At 40.5% G+C, this 22,651-nt stretch overlaps 1 protein-coding gene across 1 annotated transcript in view; it reads right to left on the reverse strand.

Moving 5' to 3' along the window:
- The window catches only part of LOC110505924 (gamma-2-syntrophin-like), a gene marked incomplete at its 5' end in the record, with an annotated part of 59,636 nt that extends 41,932 nt beyond the window's left edge, over positions 1-17,704 (reverse strand). Inside the window, 7 exons of the mRNA XM_036962738.1 lie at positions 1,835-1,926; positions 3,127-3,214; positions 4,424-4,465; positions 4,818-4,861; positions 6,303-6,360; positions 8,244-8,300; positions 17,540-17,704. Of these exons, the coding sequence (XP_036818633.1) occupies positions 1,835-1,926; positions 3,127-3,214; positions 4,424-4,465; positions 4,818-4,861; positions 6,303-6,360; positions 8,244-8,300; positions 17,540-17,704 (546 nt within the window). The remainder of the gene's footprint in view (positions 1-1,834; positions 1,927-3,126; positions 3,215-4,423; positions 4,466-4,817; positions 4,862-6,302; positions 6,361-8,243; positions 8,301-17,539) is intronic.
- Positions 17,705-22,651: the final 4,947 nt, after the last annotated feature.

The following is a 22,651-nucleotide window of genomic DNA, read 5'->3' on the forward strand; positions in this document are numbered from 1 at the left end:
ACTGCAGTGAATACAGTGACCATGCTGTTAATGCAGTGATTATGCAGTGAGTATACAGTGATACTGCAGCGAATACAGTGACCATGTTGTTAATACAGTGATTATGCAGTGATTATGTAGTGATTATGCAGTGAGTATACAGTGATACTGCAGTGAATACAGTGACCATGTTGTTAATACAGTGATAATGCAGTGATTATGTAGTGATTATGCAGTGAGTATACAGTGATACTGCAGTGAATACAGTGGTCATGTTGTTAGTACAGTGATAGTGCAGTGATTATGCAGTGCGTATACAGTGATACTGCAGTGAATACAGTGACCGTGTTGTTAATACAATGATAATGCAGTGATTATGAAGTGATTATGCAGTGAGTATACAGTGATACTGCAGCGAATACAGTGACCATGTTGTTAATGCAGTGATAATGCAGTGATTATGTAGTGATTATGCAGTGAGTATACAGTGATACTGCAGCGAATACAGTGACCATGTTGTTAATGCAGTGATAATGCAGTGATTATGTAGTGATTATGCAGTGAGTATACAGTGATACTGCAGCGAATACAGTGACCATGTTGTTAATGCAGTGATAATGCAGTGATTATGTAGTGATTATGCAGTGAGTATACAGTGATACTGCAGCGAACACAGTGACCATGTTGTTAATGCAGTGATAATGCAGCGATTACGTGGTGATTATGCAGTGAGTATACAGTGATACTGCAGCGAATACAGTGACAACACCGTTAATACAGTGATAATGCAGAGATGATGCAGCGATACCGCAATTGAATACAGTGATAATGCAGTGATAATGCAGTCCACAGAGCTCAGTGCTCCAGGATTGACATTCTCTAGCTGTTGGGGAAGATAACAATAGACTGAACAGACACAGGGCTAGATTTCCTCTGAAAATGGGGCCTTCTGACGTCCTTCCTGCGCCATCCTAAATATTTCATGTTCAAAGACTACCAGGGAATGAAGTCTTTTGAGAATTGAATATGCTACACTCATTCATAATAAAGCTTAAGGTCAGTCAGGTACCAGTACTAGAGATTACAAAACACAATCGGAGTGTGCTTTTGGTTTCCATCAGGTGTGAAAACTATAGATAGCTGTTGCAAGAAGGTCCATTTGCATGGCAGGAAATGTGCATGCTGGGAAAATATTCTGCACTGTTTTTAGACCAGGAACATTCAAATCACTGTGAAGAATGTAGAATGGGAAACCACTCACAGTCTAGCTGCAAGACAAGGAACAATTGGCCAGTTAAAATATTTTTTGTAGCGTGTACTAACGGTCTCGGTTTCAATAGTACACTCAGTTTCCCCTATTGCCAGTAGATCGCAGAGGTTCAAGATGTTTTTCAGGGAGACAGGTCTCATGAGAGGAGCCACAACAGTATCCTGCCCTCCTAAACTAGTCCCTGTCATATCCACTAATACTACAGAATCTGGGAGCTGTTATGAACATGGGTTACATTACTTCAGGGCCGAGGAAGGCAACGTCGCTTTGCCACATGCTAAGATCACTCTGATTGGCTTCCATCTACATCATTGGTTCACTGCCAAGTGAGCATGGTTGTAGCAATGCTTTGTTAATTTCAAGAATTGTGCTTTAAATCTGGCTACGGGGAGACTGTAGGAATACCTGTCAACTTCCATCCTCACCGCCTCCCTCAGTCTAAACCAGATATCAAATCCTCAAACCGGGTATTGGGAGCTTTCTCAAATTGTCAGTTTGTATTAGTGTGACTTTAATGCCTGCTACTGGAATCACAAGCACATTTAATGGAAGAAAAACAATGCAATTGTATAAAGGTTTACTTACCGTGTTGCTAGAATTCCCATTTAAATGTAAACCACTGTCACATAGTGGTGAAGATACTCTGCTACTTTGATCAGCGGGTGGTACAGGAGAGCCTGAAAACCATGAGAGCAAATGTTATATTGTTGAAACATGAAATACTTCATGTGTTCAGCCTCAGCCGCAGAATCAGCCTGAGAATCAGCCTCAGTCTCAGAATCGGTCTCAGAAATCAGCCTGGGAATCAGTCTCAGAAATCAGCCTGGGAATCAGTCTCAGAAATCAGCCTGGGAATCAGTCTCAGAAATCAGCCTGGGAATTAGCCTCAGCCTGAGAATCAGCCTCAAAATCAGCCTTAGGCTCTACCTCAATCACCTTTATAGGCCAGGTTCATGTACAGTACATGAACAGAATGTGCCACAGTAAACAGAATAAACAGACAGAATATTGAATATATATAGACAGAATATATATATATATATATATATATATATAGAATGTACAGATGATAAACAGTGTATACAGTATAGAGACAGCATTGTTCTCTCTGGGCACCTCAGGTATCATAACACCGTGGCTGCCTCTCTGGGCACCACAGGTATCATAACACCGTGGCCAGTCAGTAGAGAATCTTAAGATTCTTGTGCTAGTATGTGTCTAACCTGGGACCCGGACCATGTGGTTCATTAGCATAGCTAAGAATACAACTAGGTCTAATGGAGCTCTTTTTACACTCTCTCATCCAACCAATCAGCATAAAGCTCTACTTCTTCATTGTTGAGTCATCAAGCCGACAACTTCAAAGGTCCATTTCTAGACTCAATAAGGTTGCTAGGATTCTGGACATCAAAGCTATTGGGTGCTATTGGGTGATCACATGGTCAAAAACAGACCAAAAAAAACAACAATGTAAGAGCAGATGACAGCAGTCTGTTGCATGACTTTCCCCTTCACTGTGTATTCTTGCATGCTGTAGGTCAAGCAGGGAGGCCAACAAAGACAAATGCAGGTGTTTGATGTGGCATTAGCTTAGGTACTGAAGCCCCAGCTACTGTTCTAGCCAATCTTCTGAAGAATACAGCAAACCTCAGAGGTTAATAAAAATGTTTTGCTTTTTATTTAACTAGGCAAGTCAGTTAAGAACAAATTCGTATTTACAATAACGATCTACACCGGCCAAACCTGGGCCAAACTCCCAATCACGGGCGGTTGTGATACCCTGGTTCAAATCCAGGCTGTATCTGTAGTGATGCCTCTAGTTACAGTACAGAATACGACATGAAACATGTAATGGTGAATCCACTCAGAACTCTTACCCAATGGGAGCTTTAGAAAAGATGGAACTTCCCTGAGGTACCGCACAGTGATGGTGACTTCCTCCCCGGCAGTCCGCAGGAGATGAACCTGCCAGAGGAGAGAGAGAGAGAGATAGAGAGAGAGAGAGAGAGAGAGAATGGGAGGATGAGAGAGAGAATGGGAGGATGAGAGAGAGAATGGGAGGATGAGAGAGAGAGAGAGAGAGAGAGAGAGAGAGAGAGAGAGAGAGAGAGAGAGAGATAGAGAGAGAGAGAGAGAGAGAGAGAGAGAGAATGAGAGCTTGTCATCTCAGATGAATAAAATAGCAAGCCACAAGTACATGTAGCTGTACAGCACTTAAGCACACGCAACGCACCACTTGAGCAAAATACAGAATATGCAATCAGCAGTTAAGCCCTGTCTGAATTGATGTCACTTCAGTAATCACATACAATACCATAACTTCAAATATAGCCATTCATTTGCCTGGTGAGAAGCTAGCAAAATACAAGCCAATAATATAAAGTAATTACTCTCTCAATGTCTGAGATCACACAAACCCATTATCTGATTTCTAGAAGGTATCTGCACTTGATATGGCACAGACAGAGCCAAGTCAAGAAATAAGGTTGTTTTTTAGCAGTAGGCCTACAATTATACAAATGTTCATGCTTATTTTTCAGATTTGTATCCAAATGAAAGCCTTTCCTTTCCAACTACCCTCAGCTTTGTTGTCAGCAATTAATATATTCTACTTCTTCCCAACAACATCAGTCGTTTGCCCTTGTTGCTATAGCCGGTGACTATTGAGACAGCTTGGCTATATACGCTTTACATTTTCCCGAAATGAATTGCTCATGATGTCTCTGACGTTCTGGAGGTGAATAGAAGAGAACAGCTGTTTGGAGCTAAGTAGAGAGAGACAGAGAGCGAGAGAGAGAGAGAGAGAGAGAGAGAGAGGGAGGGGGGGGGGGGGAGGAGAGAGAGAGGAGAGACAGAGAGAGGGAGAGAGAGAGAGAGAGAGAGAGAGAGAGAGAGAGAGAGAGCATGAGAGCTAGAATTGCTGATAGTTCCCCTAAACTCGGAGACTCAAGTTCTGTGCAGCTTTTGTCTAATGAATATACTCCATATTGATTTGTCACAGTCAGGACGAGAAAACAAGACAAACTAAATTAGTCTCCTGTATGACATGACAGAGCTGTTCGCTTGACGAAGCATGTCTCAGCTTTTGGCAATCACGTGGAATGATTTTGCTTTCAAATCTGGGAAAAGAGTACGTGACAATGTCTGTGCAGCAGCTAATTAAATGATACTCACAGCTTCTTCATGACTACAATGTTCGACATTAATGCCATTGATCTAAACAGAGTAAAGGAGAGAGTATGAAGCACAGTTAGCAAACTAACTGATTTAAAAGTGTAAATATTGTTCGGTTATTTTACAGCCATACGTTGAATCTGATGAGAGAACACACACAGAGCAGAAAAGTTAAGCAAATAAATATACATTTTTGTTTATCGGTTGGATCTATGATCAAATTCAAATTCTATGTATTTTGTGGCAGGGTCAAATAGCATCTTTTGAAATTACAACTCACACTCCGATGGAAGAGGGCAGCTCAATTCAAATTCAAAAGAGCATATCTCTCTGTCTCTCACCTCTGACCTCAGGCAGCTTTGACAGATAAAAGCTAAGAGCCAGTGTTACTAACCTGTAACATAGCGTCCCCGACGAACAGCTTCCCAGTTTGATCTGCTGCAGGAGGCAATCGTTGAGAGTCAAAGGTTAATGAAAACATTAGAAAATAATTACTAATTCCCATTCACGATGGAAATAGCAATCAATGTTCCTGTCTGCTTAATCTCCACTGACACCACAGAGCTCTCAGGAACACAGGAAACCATGAAATATGGAACTAATAAGTCATTTGCAGCAGCGATTTACTAAACAATGAAACTTCTTAACTGGTGAAAAGATTTCCATGGCTCTCTTGAAGAAGGACGTTGACTTCCTCTCTGGGTTATTAGAGGCAGGACGTTAACTTCCTCTCTGGGTTATTAAAGACATGTTCCTCTCTGGGTTATTAAAGACATGTTCCTCTCTGGTTAATTAAAGACATGTTTCTCTCTGGTTAATTAAAGACATGTTCCTCTCTGGTTAATTAAAGACATGTTTCTCTCTGGTTAATTAAAGACATGTTCCTCTCTGGTTAATTAAAGGCATGTTCCTCTCTGGTTAATTAAAGACATGTTTCTCTCTGGTTAATTAAAGGCATGTTCCTCTATGGTTAATTAAAGACATGTTTCTCTCTGGTTAATTAAAGACATGTTTCTCTCTGGTTAATTAAAGACATGTTTCTCTCTGGTTAATTAAAGACATGTTCCTCTATGGTTCATTAGAGGCAGGATGTTAACTTCCTCTCTGGGTTATTAGAGGCAGGATGTTAACTTTCCTCTCTGGTTTATTAAAGACATATTCCTATCTGGGTTATTAGAGGCAGGATGTTAACTTCCTCTCTGGGTTATTAGAGGCAGGACGTTAACTTCCTCTCTGGGTTATTAGAGGCAGGATGTTAACTTCCTCTCTGGGTTATTAGAGGCAGGATGTTAACTTTCCTCTCTGGTTTATTAAAGACATATTCCTATCTGGGTTATTAGAGGCAGGATGTTAACTTCCTCTCTGGTTTATTAAAGACATTTTCCTCTCTGAGTTATTAGAGGCAGGATGTTAACTTCCTCTCTGGGTTATTAGAGGCAGGATGTTAACTTCCTCTCTGGGTTATTAAAGGCAGGATGTTAACTTCCTCTCTGGTTTATTAAAGGCAAGATGTTAACTTCCTCTCTGGTTGATTAGAGGCAAGATGTTAACTTACTCTCTGGGTTATTAGAAGCATGCATTCATGCTTTCACTACCAGAAGGGAGGGGGGGGGGGGGGGGGGGGGGGGGGGTTCTAATGGCTAAGTTGAAACAGAACGTGTCTAGTTTCTATCCATTACAATTAAACCACTGATTTATACCTCATCAGCAGATTTCCATCTATACCTGAGCAACTGCATTCTGGTTTAGTAGTCATACAGTAACTGCATGACATAAAAGCAACTTAACCTAAAATGTTGTAACTTGATATCCTTCTTAACAGCAGTGTAAATGTCAGATGTTTCAGTCCACATCACTGGGAGAAACATTCAATACTTACCTGCTTGATCTTTAAATATCTTTGAAATGACCACAGGCACTTTATGCTCAGCACCGCCCTGAGAGTCACAAGAGAAAGGTCATTATTAATCACAAAGTGTAACTTCATATAAATCTACGGAAAATATGCACTGAACAAGCAAGCAGATCAAAGTTTCATTCCACAAAGAACTGTACGTTGATATACAGTTGAAGTCGGAAGTTTACATACCCTTAAGTTGGAGTCATTAAAACTCGTTTTTAAACCTCTCCACACATTTTTTGTTAACAAACTATAGTTTTGGCAAGTCGGTTAAGGACATCGACTTTGTGCATGACACAAGTAATTTTTCCAACAATTGTTTACAGACAGATTATTTCACTTATAATTCACTGTATCACAATTTCAGTGGGTCAGAAGTTTACATACACTAAGTTGACTGTGCCTTTAAACAGCTTGGAAAATTCCAGAAAATTATGTGGCTTAGAAGCTTCTGATAGGCTAATTGACATAATTTACATAATTTGAGTCAATTGGAGGTGTACCTGTGGATGTATTTCAAGGCCTACCTTCAAACTCAGTGCCTCTTTGCTTGACATCACGGGAAAATCAAAAGAAATGAGCCTCAGACCTCAGAAGAAAATGGTGGACCTCCACAAGTCTGATTCGTCCTTGGGAACAATTTATTAACACCTGAAGGTACCACGTTCATCTGTACAAATAATAGTACGCAAGTATAAACACCATGGGACCACGCAGCCGTCATACCGCTCAGGAAGGAGACGCATTCTGTCTCCTAGAGATGAACGTACTTTGGTGCGAATCAATCCCAGAAACAACAGCAAAGGACCTTGTGAAGATGCTGTTGGAAACAGGTCCAAAAGTATCTATATCCACAGTAAAATGAGTCCTATATCGACATAACCTGAAAGGCCGCTCAGCAAGCAAGAAGCCACTGCTCCAAAACCGCCAAAAAAAGCCAGACTGCAGTTTGCAACTGCACATGGGGACAAAGATCGTACTTTTTGGAGAAATGTCCTCTGGTCTGATGAAACAAAAATAGAACTGTTTGGAGGAAAAAGAGGGAGGCTTGCAAGCCGAAGAACACCATCCCAACCGTGAAGCACGGGGGTGGCAGCATTATGTTGTGGAGGTGCTTTGCTGCAGGAGGGACTGGTGCTATTCACAAAATAGATGGCATCATGAGGGAGGAAAATTATGTGGATATATTGAAAAAAAACATCTCAAGACATCAGTCTGAAAGTTAAATCTTGGGTCTTCCAAATGGACAATGACCCCAAGCATACTTCCAAAGTTGTGGCAAAATGGCTTAAGGACAACAAAGTCAAGGTATTGGAGTGGCCATCACAAAGCCCTGACCTCAATCCTATAGAACATTCGTGGGCAGAACTGAAAAAGCGTGTGCGAGCAAGGAGGCCTACAAACCTGACTCAGTCATACCAGCTCTGTCAGGAGGAATGGGCCAAAATTCACCCACCTTATTGTAGGAAGCTTGTGGAAGGCTACCCGAAAAGTTTGATCCAAGTTAAACAATTTAAAGGCAATGCTACCAAATACTAATTGAGTGTATGTAAACTTCTGACCCACTGGGAATGTGATAAAATAAATAAAAGCTGAAATTATTCTCTCTACTATTATTCTGACATTTCACATTCTTAAAATAAAGTGGTGATCATAACTGACCTAAGACAGGGATTTTTTACTTGGATTAAATTATAGGAATTTTGAAAAACTGAGCTTAAATGTATTTGGCTAAGGTGCATGTAAACTTCCGACTTTCAACTGTAGCAGACGCAGTAACTTCCTCATCTGTACCATGTGTGAACTGTACGTTGATCTAGCAGACAAAGTACCAGGAACTTCCTCATCTATACCATGTGTGCATTGAAATCCCCCAATTAAAAGGCCCAGTATTTGTATTGATGAAAATGAACCACTTACTTTGATGCTGATACCCAGACCTCGAGCTGCCTGTCTTCGGAGTACGACAGTTCTGTGCTTTAAAAAATGGGAATTGACCTTGGTAAAATAATATTTAAATATTGAAACAAGTTTGGAGTGTAACACTGTGGTGCTAAATTTCCAGTTGATAGTCTTTACGATCAAAACCATAGCATTGAAAGATACAGCATGCCTCCATAGAAAAATAAATAAAGAACGCAGTAACAGCTTCTTATCAGGGGAGGACTGGGACAAGAATCCGTCCCTGGCACTTTATACACACCAGCCCATATCACAGTGCCTGCTGCCAACTCCCACCGGATACCATTTTTATGTCTTTGTGTCCAGTATGAAGGAAGTTCAAGGTAGTTTAGAATGCTAGTAGCCTAGTGGTTAGAGCGTTGGACTAGCAACCGGAAGGTTGTAAGTTCAAATCCCCGAGCTGACAAGGTACAAATCTGTCATTCTGCCCCTGAACAGGCAGTTAACCCACTGTTCCTTAGGCCGTCATTGAAAGTAAGAATTTCTTCTTAACTGACTTGCCTAGTTAAATAAAGGTAAAAAAAAAAAACTTCCAGTCATTGCGCTAATGCTAGTTAGCATTGGCTGGCAAAACTACCTCTAATGTTCATACAGAGACATCAAAATGGTATCCATGAGTTCATCTGAATCTGGGCAAGTAGATAAAGGGCCTCATTGCTGATGCTCCAACAAGTCTAAAGAGGGACAGACTTCTTGCTTCTTTAAATCAGAACAACAGTTTTCATCTGTGCTGACATAATTGGAAAAGGGTTGTCTAATGATCAATTAGCCTTTTAAAACGATAAACTTGGATTGGCTAATACAACGTGCCATTGGAATGCCTCTTTACACCTATTTTTATTTTTTTATTTTTTTCACCTTTATTTAACCAGGAAGGCTAGTTGAGAACAAGTTCTGCGACCTGGCCAAGATAATGCAAAGTAATGCGACACAAACAACACAAAGTTACACATGGAATAAACAAGCGTACAGTCAATAACACAAAAAATAGTCTATGTACAGTGTGTGCAAATGGAGTGATGAGGTAAGGCAATAAATAGGCCATAATAGCGAAGTAATTACAATTTAGCAAATTAACACTGGAATGATAAATGAGCAGATGGTGATGAGCAAGTAGAAATACTGATGTGCAAAAGAGCAGAAAAGTTAATAAAAACAATATGGGGATGAGGTAGGTAGATTGTATGGGCTATTTACAGATGGGCTATGTACAGCTGCAGCGATCGGTTAGCTGCTCAGATAGCTGATGTTTAAAGTTAGTGAGGGAAATATAAGTCTCCAGCTTCAGCAGTTTTTGCAATTCGTTCCAGTCATTAGCAGCAGAGAACTGGAAGGAAAGGCGGCCAAAGGAGGTGTTGGCTTTGGGGATGACCAGTGACATATACCTGCTGGAGCGCGTGCTACGGGTGTGTGTTGTTATCGTGACCAGTGTAGATATTCCATAAATAAATCTGCCGTTTTCAGCTACAATAGTCATTTATAATATAAACAATGTCTACACCCTATTTCTGATCAATTTTATGTTATTTTAAATGGACAAAAACATATTTTCTCTTTCAAAAACAAGGACATTTCTAAGTGACCCTAAACTTTTGAATGGTAATGTACATCTACAGTGGGGCAAAAAAAGTATTTAGTCAGCCACCAATTGTGCAAGTTCTCCCACTTAAAAATATGAGAGAGGCCTGTAATTTTCATCATAAGTACACTTCAACTATGACAGACAAAATGAGAAAAAAATGCAGAAAATCACATTGTAGGATTTTTTATGAATTTATTTGCACATTTTGGTGGAAAATAAGTATTTGGTCACCTACATAATGTGCTGCTGGTCTAACATCCTGTATGTATGTTAGACCACCTGGGAACAGTTAACCCACTGTTCCTTAGGCCATCATTGAAAGTAAGAATTTCTTCTTAACTGACTTGCCTAGTTAAATAAAGATTTAAACAAATAATGTTTGTTGCGTTGTCTGTGGTTATGTAGACCAGGTATTTTTGTTGACCCCTCCCCCACTCTTCCAAAATATTTTCAAAAAACTCTGATGTTGTGAGCCGAATGATCTTCTAGGAACAACTGTGTTTCCACAGTTGTAGGGTTCCACAGTTGTAGGGTTGACCACCCTTAGCTTTCACTGTTCCAGAGGTCAGTAGTTGCAGAAAACCATGTGTCTTGAGCCAAACTTTTTCCAACATCAGATTTAACCTGGTAGTACAAGTTTGGGATTTCAGGCTTGGAAAAGAATGTTCGTGATGGCACTTTTTAGCGAGGCACGGCAGCCTTCATCAGCCTCAGAAAGCCAGGCCTCGAGGCACGGCAGCCTTCATCAGCCTCAGAAAGCCAGGCCTCGAGGCACGGCAGCCTTCATCAGCCTCAGAAAGCCAGGCCTCGAGGCACGGCAGCCTTCATCAGCCTCAGAAAGCCAGGCCTCTCAACAGTTTGAAATGGCATCATGTCCTTTGTAATGTAATATGAAAGAGCTGCAGTGAAGTCTTGAACATTTTTTGATGTGGATGCATAAGTAGCCTGCCTTGTCTGTGTCACAACTGTAGATGAGGAGGGACCAGTAGCATCACTGGGTTTGCCTGCTGCATGGCCACTCTGTAAACAAGTCAATGGCAAATGCATTATTATTATTATTAGTGTTGTTACATTAGAATTATTGTTATAATTATTCACTCACACACACACACAGTCTATCTTCAAAGTTACATTTTAGTATATGCAATGACCCCATGCACAAATGTACATAAATACAAATGAGTCTTAAGTAGACAGTGATAGTAATTGCAATGAGCCCAACAATTGACATCATTACAGGAGTCTTGTATAGGAGTCTCCTGTTGGAACACTTTTACAACCAAGTCGACGACTGACGGATTTTAAATGAACAAAATGTGTTGGTTGGGTGACTAAACTACATAACGTGTTATCGTGTGTAATGGGCGAATAGAGTCTGCAGACAACGCGTCGTGTTTTACAACAGTAGGTCAAACTGAACGCTTCAGTTTACATTATTGACAAGCTATTAACAAGTTAGACAAACTATGACATTTTCCCCCCCATTCCGAAGTCTCCACATCATGCATTGAGGTAAAAGTTAACTTACCTTGCATTCGCTATAAAGTAGTGGGTGGTGGTCACAAAGATGACTCGAGAGATTTGAAGTGCGTTTTTTTTTTTTTTTTTTGCATATTCTGCAGACGGGTTGATCATCTTCGATTAAGTTTCCCTCAGCACTCTTGTAAAACCCAAAATACGACCACACTTCAGATTTGGTCCTCTTTGAAGACTGAAAAATCTCCTGAGCACGTTCCCTGCCTTCCTCCATGTTTTCACACAAAACAAAACCTACACAGTATTTACCATGAGTTTTTCAAACTGTGGTATTCAAACACGGTTTTAATGATAATTAACATTTGAAACGGTAAGACAAACCGTCTGGAATGTTACCGTGGTTTATCGTGAAACCGGTAAACGTTTCATCCTTAATCTAGATCTCATAACTCTAAATACAATACCCACTGCTACTAGCCATGTAGTCATCCAACAGTAAATATTTAAAAAACTTTGCAATTGTAGGCTACCTATTGGCCTATGGGCTCGTAATGGCCGGTGAGGATTTAGAGCGTGTTACCGCTCCATATCTCAAAGCCATTTCAAATTCCTTCGTTTTAAAATAGTTGCCATTGAGCTAAATATTGAGAGTTGAGAAATATGAAGTATACGGTTCCTTCAGAGTGTTCACACCCCTTGATTTTTTCCCCCACATTTTGTTGTATTACAAAGTGGGATTAAAATTGGTTTTAATTTGACTTTTTTTTTTGTCAACGACCTACACATAATACTCTAATTTCAAAGTAAAAGAAACATTTGAAAAAAAAATTCTAACAAAGGTGAATTAATCTCCCAGTGTCTGGTGGAAAGCAGGTTTTCCTCTAGGATTTTTCCTGTGCTTAGCTCCCTTCTGCTTCTTTTTTTTTATCCTGAAAACCTCCTTAATGATTACAAGCATATTCTTAACACGATGCAGCCACCACTATGTTTGAAAATATGGAGAATGGTACTCAGTAAATCAAAGTATAGATATTTAGCAATATTACATTGGTGCAAACTGGATGCATGTTTTGGAATATTTTTTGTGTGTACAGGCTTCCTTCTTGTCACTCTGTCGATTAGGTTAGTATTGTGGAGGAACTAAAATGTTGTTGATCCATCCTCAGTTTTCTCCTATCACAGCCATTAAACTCTGTAATTGTTTTAAAGTCACCATTGGTCTCATGGTGAAATCCCTCAGCTGTTTCCTTCCTCTCCGGCAACTGAGTTAGTAAGGACGCCACGTATCTATGTAGTGATTGGGTGTATTTGGAAACACAATGTCAACTTTCACTGCTATGCAGATGACACACAGCTGTATATTTTGATGAAACATGGTGAAGCTCCAAAATCACCTACCCTGGAAGCCTGTGTTTCAGACATAAGGAAGTGGATGGCGGCTTATGTTCTACTTTTAAACTCGGACAAAACAGAGATGCTAGTTCTAGGTCCCAAGAAACTTCTGTCGGATCTGACAATGAATCTTGATGGTTGTACAGTCGTCTCAAATAAAACTTTGAAGGACATTGGCGTTGCTCTGGATCCTGATATTTCTTTTGACGAACATATTCAAAATATTTCAGGAGCAGCCTTTTTACATGTTCGTAACATTGCAAAACAATCGGACACTCTTTACCAAAAAAAATGCAGAAAATCTAAGCCATGCTAATGTCACATCAACATTGAACTACTGCAATGCTTCACTCCTTGTCCACCTGGATAGCGCTAAATAAACTTCAGCTAGTGCTAAATATCGCTGTTAGAATCTTGACTAGAACCCCCCAAAAATAAGCATATTACTCCAGTGCTAGCCTCTCTACACTGGCTTTCTGTTAAGCCGAGGGCTGATTTCAAGGTTTTACTGATAACCTACCAAGTATTACATGGACTTGCTCCTTACATGGACCTATCTCGCTGATTTGGTCCTGCCGTACATACGTACACGTCTGCTACAGTCACAAGATGCAGGCCTACTTAATTTTCTTAGAATTTCTAAGCAAAGAGCTGGAGGCAGGGCTTTCTTCCATAAAGCTACATTTTTATGGAAGGGTCTGCCAATCTATGTGAGAGAGGCAGACTCGGTCTCAACCTTTAGGTCCTTACTGAAGACTCATCTCTTCAGTAGGTCCTATGATTGAGTGTTGTCTGGCCCAGCGTGTGAAGGTGAATGGCAAGGCACTGGAATGACGAACCATCCTGGCTGTCTCTGCCTGGCTGGCTCCCCTCTCTCCACTGGGATTCTCTGCCTCTGACCCTATTACGGGGGCTGAGTCACTGGCTTGCTTGTGCTCTCCCATGCCGTCCTTGGGAGGGGTGCATCATGTTGTGCCAGGCTTCCTTCACTATACTCAACATGAGTTGGTTGAGTCACTGACGTGATATTTTTTCATGTCCTCGGGCAGTGGGTGGGGTATCTTCGTGGGCTATGCTCGCACTTGTCTTAGGGTAGCAATATCCTTTTGGTGGTGTGGGTGCTGTGCTTTGGCAAAGCACTTTGGACGGGGTCACAGTGTCCCCGACCCCCCGTCTCAGTCTCCAGTACCTGTGCTGCAATAGTGTATGTGCCGGGGGGCTACGGTCAGCCAGTTATATCTGGTGTAATTTCCCTGTCTTATCTGGTGTCTGGTGTGAATTTAGGTATAATCTCTCTAATTCTCTTATCTCTCTCTCTATCTCCACTCCTGGAGGACCTGAGCCCTAGGACCATGGCTCAGGAATACCTGGCCTGACGACTCCTGGCTGTCCCCAGTCCACCTGATCATGCTGCTAATCCAGTGTTTACTGTTCTGCCTGCAGCTATGGAACCCTGACCTGTTCAACAGACGTGCTACATTGTTGTGTTGCTGTTCCAGTTTCTGATGTTCTGCCTGCAGCTATGGAATCCTGACCTGTTCACTGGTTGTGCTACTTTGTCCCAGACCAACTGTTTCGACCCTCTCTTTCCCTCTCCCTCTCTCTCTGCCTCTCCCTCTCTCTGCCTCTCTCTCTCTCTCTCTCTCTCTCTCTCTCTGTCTAACATATATTCTGTCACGACCTCTTAATGATCAGCTATGACAAGTCAACTGACATTTACTCCTGAGGTGCTGACCAGTTGCCACTGTGATTATTATTTGACCTTTCCTATGAACGTTTGAACATCTCGAAGATCGATCTGGCCTTAATGGCCATGTACTCTAATTTTATCCTACTAAAAATTCCCTGTCTTAAGTCAGTTAGGATCACGACTTTATGTTAAGAATGTGAAATGTCAGAATGATAGTAGAGAGAATGATTTATTCAACTTTGTATTTCTTTCATCACATTCCCAGTGGGTCAGAAGTTTACATACACTCAATCAGAATTCGGAAGCATTTCCTTTAAATGGTTTAATTTGGGTCAAAAGTTTCGGGTAGCCTTCCACAAGCTTCCCACAAAACGTTGGGTGAATTTTGGCCCATTCCTCCTGACAGAGCTGGTGTAACTGAGTCAGGTTTGTAGGCCTCCTTGCCCACACACGCTTTTTCAGTTCTGCCAACAAATGTCTGCCAACAAAAGGATTGAGGTCAGGGCTTTGAGATGGCCACTCCAATACCTTGACTTTGTTGTCCTTAAGCCATCTTGCCATAAGTTTGGAAGTATGCTTGGGGTCATTGTCCATTTGGAAGACCCATTTTCGACCAAGCTTTAACTTTCTGACTGATGTCTTGAGATGTTGCTTCAATATATCCACATAATTTCCCTCCTCATGATGCCATCTATTTTGTGAAATGCACCAGTCCCTCCTGCAGCAAAGCACCCCCACAACATAATGCTGCCAGCCCCATGCTTCACGGTTGGGATGGTGTTCTTCAGCTTGCAAGCCTCCCCCTTTTTCCTCCAAGCATAACGATGGTCATTATGGCCAAACAGTTCTATTTTTGTTTCATCAGACCAGAGGACATTTCTCAAAAAAGTACAATCTTTGTCCCTATGTGCAGTTGCAAACCGTAGTCTGGCTTTTTTATGATGGTTTTGGAGCAGTGTCTTCTCACTTGCTGAGCGGCCTATCAGGTTATGTCGAACTAGGACTTGTTTTACTGTGGATATAGACTTTTGTACCTGTTTCCTCCAGTATCTTCACAAGGTCCTTTGCTGTTGTTCTGGGATTGATTTGCACTTTTCGCACCAATGTACATTCATATCTAGGAGACAAAATATGTCTCCTTCCTGATCTGTATGACGGCTGCGTGGTCCCATTGTGTTTATACTTGCGTACTATTGCTTGTACAGATGAACGTGGTACCTTCCGGCGTTTGATCAATGCTCCCAAGGATAAACCAGACTTGTGGAGGTCTATAATTTATTTCCTGAGGTCTTGGCTGATTTCTTTTGATTTTCTCATGATGTCAAGCAAAGAGGCACTGAGTTTGAAGGTAGGCCTTGAAACACATCCACAAGTACACCTCCAATTGACTCAAATTATATCAATTAGCCTATCAGAAGCTTCTAAAGCCATGACATAATTTTCTGGAATTTTCCAAGCTGTTTAAAGGCTCAGTCAACTTAGTTTTATGTAAACTTCTGACCCACTGGAAATGTGATACAGTGAATTATAAGTGAAATAATCTGTCTGTAAACAATTGTTGGAAAAATTACTTGTGTCATGCACAAAGTAGATGTCCTAACCGACTTGCCAAAAACTATAGTTTGTTAACAAGAGATTTGTGGAGTGGTTGAAAAACAAGTTTTAATGACTCCAACCTAAACCTACTCATTCTAGGGTTTTTCATTATTTTTACTATTTTCTACATTGTAAAATAATAGTTAAGACATCAAAACTATGAAATAACACATATGGAATCAAGTAGTAACCAAAAACGTGTTAAACAAATCAAAATATATTTTATATTTGAGGTGAATGTGTCATCAAATACTTTTTTATATATTTTTTTGATAATTCAAGAGGTCTTAATATTAATATCTTCCTAAAACAATTCCATATAGCTTAGTAAGAAACCCCCTTCCCTGGCTTAGACAGGGTTTACACTCTTATGGGGCTCCTGAGTGACGCAGGCATCACTACAGACACCCTGGTTCAAATCCAAGCTATATCACAACCGGCTGTGATTGTTAGTCTCATAGGGTGGCGCACAATTGGCCCAGCGTCGTCTGGGTTTGGCTGGTGCGTCGTCTGGGTTTGGCTGGTGCGTCGTCTGGGTTTGGCCGGTGTAGGCAGTCATTGTAAATAAGAATTTATTCTTAACTGACTTAATAAATAATGGATAATGGAGAGAATGGAATGGCCTCATGTTTGATGTATTTGATTCCATTCCGCTCCGGCCACGAGCCAGTCGTCCCCAATTAAGGTGCCACCAACTTCCTGTGTTTTGAAGGCACTGTACAAACAGCAAGTTGAGACCATCCTTTCTTCGACGTGGACAAGGTGAGGAAACTTCCTAAGCTGTGTTTTTCCCGCAATTGCATTTTGAAATCTTAATCAGAACAAACAAAAAATGATTGAGCGCGTCAAGGGAGAGGAGAGTGGCTCGCTCATCACAGCAGCAGGCCCAAGCGAGGGAACAGGCACAGCGGCAGGGCAGACAATTGAATTACCGGAATCATGAGGATAATGCATTTTACTGTTTGACCAAACATTTAAAGGCACCCTTTACATGTTTAACTATCCATATTCTCTTCTATTTGATGAAACACTTGACTTTGTAAATCTTAACAGACCCAACAAAAAAAATGGTGCAGCCCATCTGGCATTTTCCAGAATTGCCAGATGGCCAGTCCGCCCCTGCCATTTTAGATACTTTCAATACAGTATATTAAAACAAATGTACACAAGAGGGTGTGGCTTCTTTAGAAAGGGTTGACGCAAAGCATATCAACTAAAGCTACTATACTAAGGCTAAATGTGAATCACATCTTTCATGTCCCCATTACATCCAACTAAAGCTATCGTAAGCTATACACATCAGTGTCAGGATGTGAAAAGCTTGAGTCAGCTGTGGTCTCGTCATCATCAGGGATAGGTATTAATGTGAACGGAACTGAAGTCATTTCTTGTCAATGAACAATGAGTAACAGGAGCACAAATACCAGTTTGAGTTTAAAGTGTTAGTTATGTGTGCCTGGTTAACCCAAGTATGGGCAAACCCACCCCCTAATGTCAAGGTAAAGCCTCAGTACTTACATTTAATTGTGGGTCACCCCCTCTCGTGCAAACCACATCCAGCTTCTGTATGGTCAACACCTCTTTGGTCAGCTTCAGATGGACATCATAAGTATTACTGGTCTCCTTGTTATACAGCAGGGCAATTCCAGATTTTGTCTGTTGAGATAGATAGAAAAAAAATACATTTTACCTGCCTGAGTTACTGTGTTGCTATAGTGACCTAGTTCTCTCACTAACAACAGGAACTCAAAGAGCTGCTTCACAAAAAAAAAAAAGGCTTTTGTATTTTTTTTTTTTACAAACTTTTTCCCCCCTCTAAAGTGTTGTGCTTTTACTTCTGTTCACATGATATCCTCCATGGATTATTTCTATGCCTTGTTTGTCGTTCCATCTCTTGCTTTTTTGCCCTAATAGGCTAGAAGAAGAAAGGAAAAAAACCTGCAAGGACGATCAAAAATGAACAGAAAGCACATTTGGCAAATTATTTCAAATCTTTGAAAATTCTAGAACTCTGTCTTTCTTAACAAAGCTCCACTCGGGTATTATCGGATTTTATCAGAGGCAATACAGATAAAACGAAACAATACATTTGAATTAAAACAATGCTTAACTAAGCAGCATTTTTTGTTGAAGCCCTAAGTACCGTACAGTGCATTCGGGAAAGTATTCAGACCACTTGACTTTTTCCACATTTTGTTACGGTTACAGCCTTATTCTAAAATTGTATTAAATTAATTGTTTCCCCTCATCAATCTACACACAATAGCCCATAATGACAAAGAGACAACAGGTTTTTGCGGCAGGTGGTTAGTGTTGTGTGCCAGTAACCGAAAGGTTGCTAGATCGAATCCCTGAGCTGACAAGGTAGAAATCGGTCATTCTGCCCTTGAACAAGACAGTTAACCCACTGTTCCCAGGCAGTCATTGTAAATAAGAATTTGTTCTTAACTGACTTGCCTAGTTAAAACATTTCTTTTAAATAAAATACTTGACTCTATAAAGGTACTATGTTTGATTCCCATACCGCGTTAGGAAGTAGATGGGATGTAATCTCTTGATAGCACAAATGTTTGATCCATGCCTCTTTTAAAGTTGTAGAGGAGGGTCCCAATTCTTTTTCAAAGACAGTTTTGGAATTTAGGTCAGGCATTTTCCCTTGACTTCCAGAAGGAGATAACTATTATTTAAAGCGTTATGTAGCGACTAAGGGAAAACGCATCTGGACAATATACATGAGGGGACACAAGACAATAATTATATCTGGCATTCTCTCTCTAGGGGATGCAGTTGGGGTGAAAAGAAAGCGTAAATTGAATCCTGGCATCTTATTAGTGCAATAAGCCAATGACTGCAAATAATATCTACCTAAATGGAGGTTTTCACTACGTTTGTCGTTGGAGGTTTTTTCCGTAGTAACGTACCGCAAAAACATGATGTTTAACAAGCCCGAACACAGCCACACGTTAAAAACCACAGGGAAGTGGTTCAGAGTCGTAATGACAACATTGTGGGTGAATGGGTGAGGGTTCCTGAATGGACAATAAGAGCACTGCCACCATCTCTATAAATAAATAAGTATAAATTAATTAATTCATGAATAAAGTTCTCACCCCAATAGAAACATATTTTATAATAATAATTTGGTTTATATTTGTTCTATTTCACATGTGTAGAAGTGCGTACTAATACGCCTGTGTAAATTGCAATGTGTGTTCTGCATATCCCAACATCCCTCTGAGACACCCTCGGAAAGTGGAGTCAAGCCCAGGGTCACCGTTGTCCAGCGTCCCTGGAGCGATTATAATTCAGTGACTTGCTCAAGGTGCACATCGGCAGGTTGTGCACATTTTCGGCTTGGGGATTCGAACTAGCAACCTTTAGGTTACCGTCTCAACGTTCTTACCAAAGGCTACAATAACAAAATGATGAACTGGGAGGAAACAGAGCTGGGCAGTGAAACAAAATATACTGTACATGAAATATTCATGACTTTCAGGATTCATGGTAACACTGGTCTTATCTTGACATAGAACAAATGTCATCTGGTAAACAGACCCACACCAGTGTCACAAATGATTACAGTGTTGAATGAATATTTCAAATAATGGATTATTTCTATGAAGTGTTTGTGTAGGATGTCTTAAATGCTGATGCATTATGGGGCAGCTCATTAGGGTAAATATAGTAACACTTGATTTTACAGACCACTGCTTAGAACGTTACTTAGAAATGAATTATTAAAATGATAATTACCTGAGAACTGCATAGTAACTACACTTCCTTTTACAAAAACCTCACCATGTTTCATCTGGTTCCAGGTAGGTATTGTTTTGAATAATTTTAATAAATTCCATCATCGCAGATTACAGAATGACAATGTGGTTCAAGTTTAGTGGGAAAGCCACTTAAAACAGAACTGAAGTACAGTTCATAGCAGTGAACACAGTGAACACATAAGCTTGGTTCGAATACCCATACTAACTACATACTTTTAGTTCATTTTAGGATACTGTAAACAAACGGTATCCTTGCAGTTGAGTGTACTAGGCTTCGCCTGTCTACCGGAAGTTGATGCTATTGTTATGCAACCTCTTGCTAGCTTGTTAGCATAACAAATCACTAGCTAAACCCTTCGTAAATCCAGAGCGTTGTCAGATGTAAATCCAGTGCGTTGTCAGATGTAAATCCAGTGCGTTGTCAGATTGTCCGTTCATAAATTCGGAGTGTTTCACTCTCAGAGCGTTTAGAGCCCACACAGAACTCTCTGGCCGAGGAGTAGGTTTGATCCGAGCTTTCAACGGCAGTCAAGCACCCAAGCTAACTGGCTAACGTTGGCTAGCTACTTCCAGACACAAGTGAGAGAACACCTCACTGACTATTTTACTCGCCCTAGCAGAGCTGATTAGGCTGTTTTCATGTTATCCAGCGCGTTGGTGACTGTATCTGTGCTGCTGGCAACAATTGCATTTATTTTTGCCTATGTTTACTGACACCGGCCATATTCAACGAGCATTCGTAAATTCATGAGTTATTCTGCGCGAGAGTGCTCTGAAATCGGAGTAGATCGTTGTTGAATCGCATGACTAATAACACTTAGAATGTAAATAATCAAGTCATTCAACTTTGGGAAGTTAGTTAGATAGCAGACAGTTAATATAATGCCTGGCAACTTCAATGTATTAGTAGCCAACTAACATTAGGTAACTGCTGTAAAGCTACGTGGTTCGTAAGAATAGCGTAGCTAACAATTAAAAAATATATATATTTAACATTTATTTAAATAGGCAAGTCAGTTAAAAGAACACATTCTTATTTTCAATGGCCTAGGAACAGAGGGTTAACTGCCTTGTTCAGGGGCAGAATGACAGATTTTTACCTTGTCAGTTTGGGGATTTGATCTTGCAACAGTTTTGGTGACAAGTCCAACGCTCTAACCACTAGGCTATCTGCCACCCTGCAATGTCAGCCAACATAACGCGTAATGTAGCTTATTTGAAATGATTACATTTTTCAACATTTTCTTTACATTTGTCATAATGTCATTAATTATTAAAGCATACAAACTATTTCACATGCAGCAATGGATAGATATATTCACAAAAGGATATAGATACATGGCAAGTACTGGGTGTTCTTAGTAGGTGTCGTAATCAGTGCTATCGTCAAGCTTGGTCTTCTATCTGTTTCCCTTTGTGATCTCAGTTTAGAATCAAAATGAACTCAGTAGAATACAGGTGAAGTCAGTAGAATACAGGTGAACTCAGTAGAATGCAGGTGAACACAGTAGAATGCAGGTGAACACAGTAGAATACAGGTGAACTCAGTAGAATACAGGTGAACTAAGTAGAATACAAGTGAACTCAGTAGAACACAGGTGAACTCAGTAGAACACAGGTGAACTCAGATGAACACAGGTGAACTCAGATGAACACAGGTGAACTAAGTAGAATACAGGTGAACTAAGTAGAATACAGGTGAACTCAGTAGAATACAGATGAACTTAGTAAAATACAGGTGAATTTAGTAGAATAAATATGAACTAAGTAGAATACAGATGAACTAAGAATAATACAGGTGAACCCAGTAGAATACAGGTGTGGTAGAATACAAATGAACTCAGTAGAATACAGGTGAACTCAGTAGGACATAGGTGAACTCAGTAGAACACAGATGAATTCAGTAGAATACAGGTGAACTCGGTAGAATACAGGTGAACTCAGTAGAATACAGGTGAACTCAGTAGAATACAGGTGAACTCAGTAGAATACAGGTGAACTAAGTAGAATACAGGTGAACTCAGTAGAATACAGATGAACTTAGTAGAATATAGGTGAATTTAGTAGAATAAAGATGAACTCAGTAGAATACAGATGAACTAAGAAGAATACAGATGAACCCAGTAGAACACAGGTGAACTGAAGGTCATTTAAACCTTCCCTCTGGTTGGAAGTCATTTAAACCTTTCCTCTGGTTGGAGGTCATTTAAATCTTCCCTCTGGTTGGAGGTCATTTAAACCTTCCCTCTGGTTGGAGGTCATTTAAACCTTCCCTCTGGTTGGAAGTCATTTAAACCTTCCCTCTGGTTGGAGGTCATTTAAATCTTCCCTCTGGTTGGAGGTCATTTAAACCTTCCCTCTGGTTGGAGGTCATTTAAACCTTCCCTCTGGTTGGAGGTCATTTAAACCTTCCCTCTGGTTGGAGGTCATTTAAACCTTCCCTCTGGTTGGAGGTCATTTAAACCTTCCCTCTGGTTGGAAGTCATTTAAACCTTCCCTCTGGTTGGAGGTAATTTAAATCTTCCCTCTGGTTGGAGGTCATTTAAACCTTCCCTCTGGTTGGAGGTCATTTAAACCTTCCCTCTGGTTGGAAGTCATTTAAACCTTCCCTCTGGTTGGAAGTCATTTAAATCTTCCCTCTGGTTGGAGGTCATTTAAACCTTCCCTCTGGTTGGAGGTCATTTAAACCTTCCCTCTCGTTGGAGGTCATTTAAACCTTCCCTCTGGTTGGAGGTCATTTAAACCTTCCCTCTGGTTGGAAGTCATTTAAACCTTCCCTCTGGTTGGAGGTAATTTAAACCTTCCCTCTGGTTGGAGGTCATTTAAACCTTCCCTCTGGTTGGAGGTCATTTAA

Source organism: Oncorhynchus mykiss, chromosome 25 (assembly GCF_013265735.2).
Source record: "Oncorhynchus mykiss isolate Arlee chromosome 25, USDA_OmykA_1.1, whole genome shotgun sequence".
Classification (NCBI taxonomy): domain Eukaryota; kingdom Metazoa; phylum Chordata; class Actinopteri; order Salmoniformes; family Salmonidae; genus Oncorhynchus; species Oncorhynchus mykiss.